We start from the raw sequence: 1,275 nt of genomic DNA, 5'->3' as shown, positions 1-1,275 counted from the left end.
TGCGCGTCTATTTGCAACATTCTATTCAATAACGTTTATTCGTATTTCGTTACCTTTTCAAATATCCAAATCAGTTTGTCAATATTAACTAGCGAACCAGAGGATTTCTTAATGTCGTCTCTACAGTAGTCTGTTATAGATCTGAAATGTGAACAGCTCAGTTATAAATATGCTGTGGAGAGACAACTACATTATTTCTATTACAAGAAGCAACACATTTCATTTTTAAATTGATATCATACGTCAAACAAAATATCCCACCATGAGTTATTTTTCTGAAGTAATCGATGTGAATGAATTCGATCCACGTATTAATAATTATAATAGCTTCTTTCACGAAAACATTTGCCACGTCTGCAAGAAAGTAAACAATGGATCTTTTATATCATGTAAGCGGTGCAATATGATTTCTTATTGCACTATTGAACACAGATTGATGCATCGTCCACAACATATGCAGATTTGTGAAAATATAAACCGATTTTTACGAGAGAATGAAATACGTCGAGACTGTGCTTTAAGTTTAACTAATTGGATCACGTTAAGACAACAATTTCTAAGCTCAATTAAAAAATGGATTCCACGTAAGCTAAAGCCGTATGAAGAACAGATGATTCTTTTTGCAAAATCATGCTCTATTTGTCACAGACAGATTAATTTGGAACATTGCAGAACGTGTTATTCGGAATATTATTGCATTGACCACATACAGGTATTTCAAGGTTTGCACGAGCCGAAATGCCAACAGTTTATATTGTATATCAACATTAATATCTGGGTTCTTTTCAGCGAATTCACTGTTTTACAATTCACTAACATTATTCTTCGAAAAGAACCATTTAATGACATGAATACATTTTTGACAGCATATGTGCGTCCTTCCTTAAAAAGCTTACATGCACGTGAAATATATTCTAAATATTTCCATTCTGATTATGCATCAGGACCGCTAACATTATATTATGGAATGCAGAATGCTGATTTACTAGAACCACTTTCATCCTCATTTAAAATATTTGATTTTAAATACGTTATTCACGTGGTAGCACTAAGTTCCTTAGAAAAAGAGTATATAAATGCTTGGGAAATATTTGTACATCTCTTACGTGACGTAAGGGAACTAACAATTATACTAGTAGGACCAAATCTTGAGCAGGATCATTATGACATGGAACTTTGTAGTAGATGCAAAAGGGATAAAGTGCTTCATGTTGAAATTTATAGTACATTTTACCATATGTATGTGGCCGGTCCATCTTTTAAAGAACCAAATAT

General features: G+C 32.8%; 1 protein-coding gene across 1 annotated transcript; it reads left to right on the top strand.

The window, feature by feature from the left end:
• Nucleotides 1–111: 111 nt before the first annotated feature.
• On the top strand, nucleotides 112–1,269 carry LOC116849620. Its single transcript, XM_032826945.1, has 2 exons — nucleotides 112–712; nucleotides 790–1,269. Exons 1-2 carry the CDS (start codon nucleotides 263–265, stop codon nucleotides 814–816), a joined length of 477 nt encoding a protein of 158 aa, XP_032682836.1. The 5' UTR covers nucleotides 112–262; the 3' UTR covers nucleotides 817–1,269.
• Nucleotides 1,270–1,275: the final 6 nt, after the last annotated feature.

This window comes from Odontomachus brunneus, unplaced genomic scaffold (assembly GCF_010583005.1).
Source record: "Odontomachus brunneus isolate Ranch 3 - 2012 unplaced genomic scaffold, Obru_v1 Obru_scaffold_121, whole genome shotgun sequence".
Classification (NCBI taxonomy): Eukaryota; Metazoa; Arthropoda; class Insecta; order Hymenoptera; family Formicidae; genus Odontomachus; species Odontomachus brunneus.
The sequence above is the reverse complement of the archived record's forward strand: the minus strand, read 5'-3'. Positions and strand labels throughout refer to the sequence as shown.

Excerpts from the sequence above, each read along its gene's own strand:
- LOC116849620 (XM_032826945.1), top strand. The coding sequence starts at position 263 with ATGAGTTATTTTTCTGAAGTAATCGATGTGAATGAATTCGATCCACGT. Across the intron at positions 713-789 it reads ATTGCATTGACCACATACAG|CGAATTCACTGTTTTACAAT; the intron begins GTATTTCAAGGT and ends GGTTCTTTTCAG.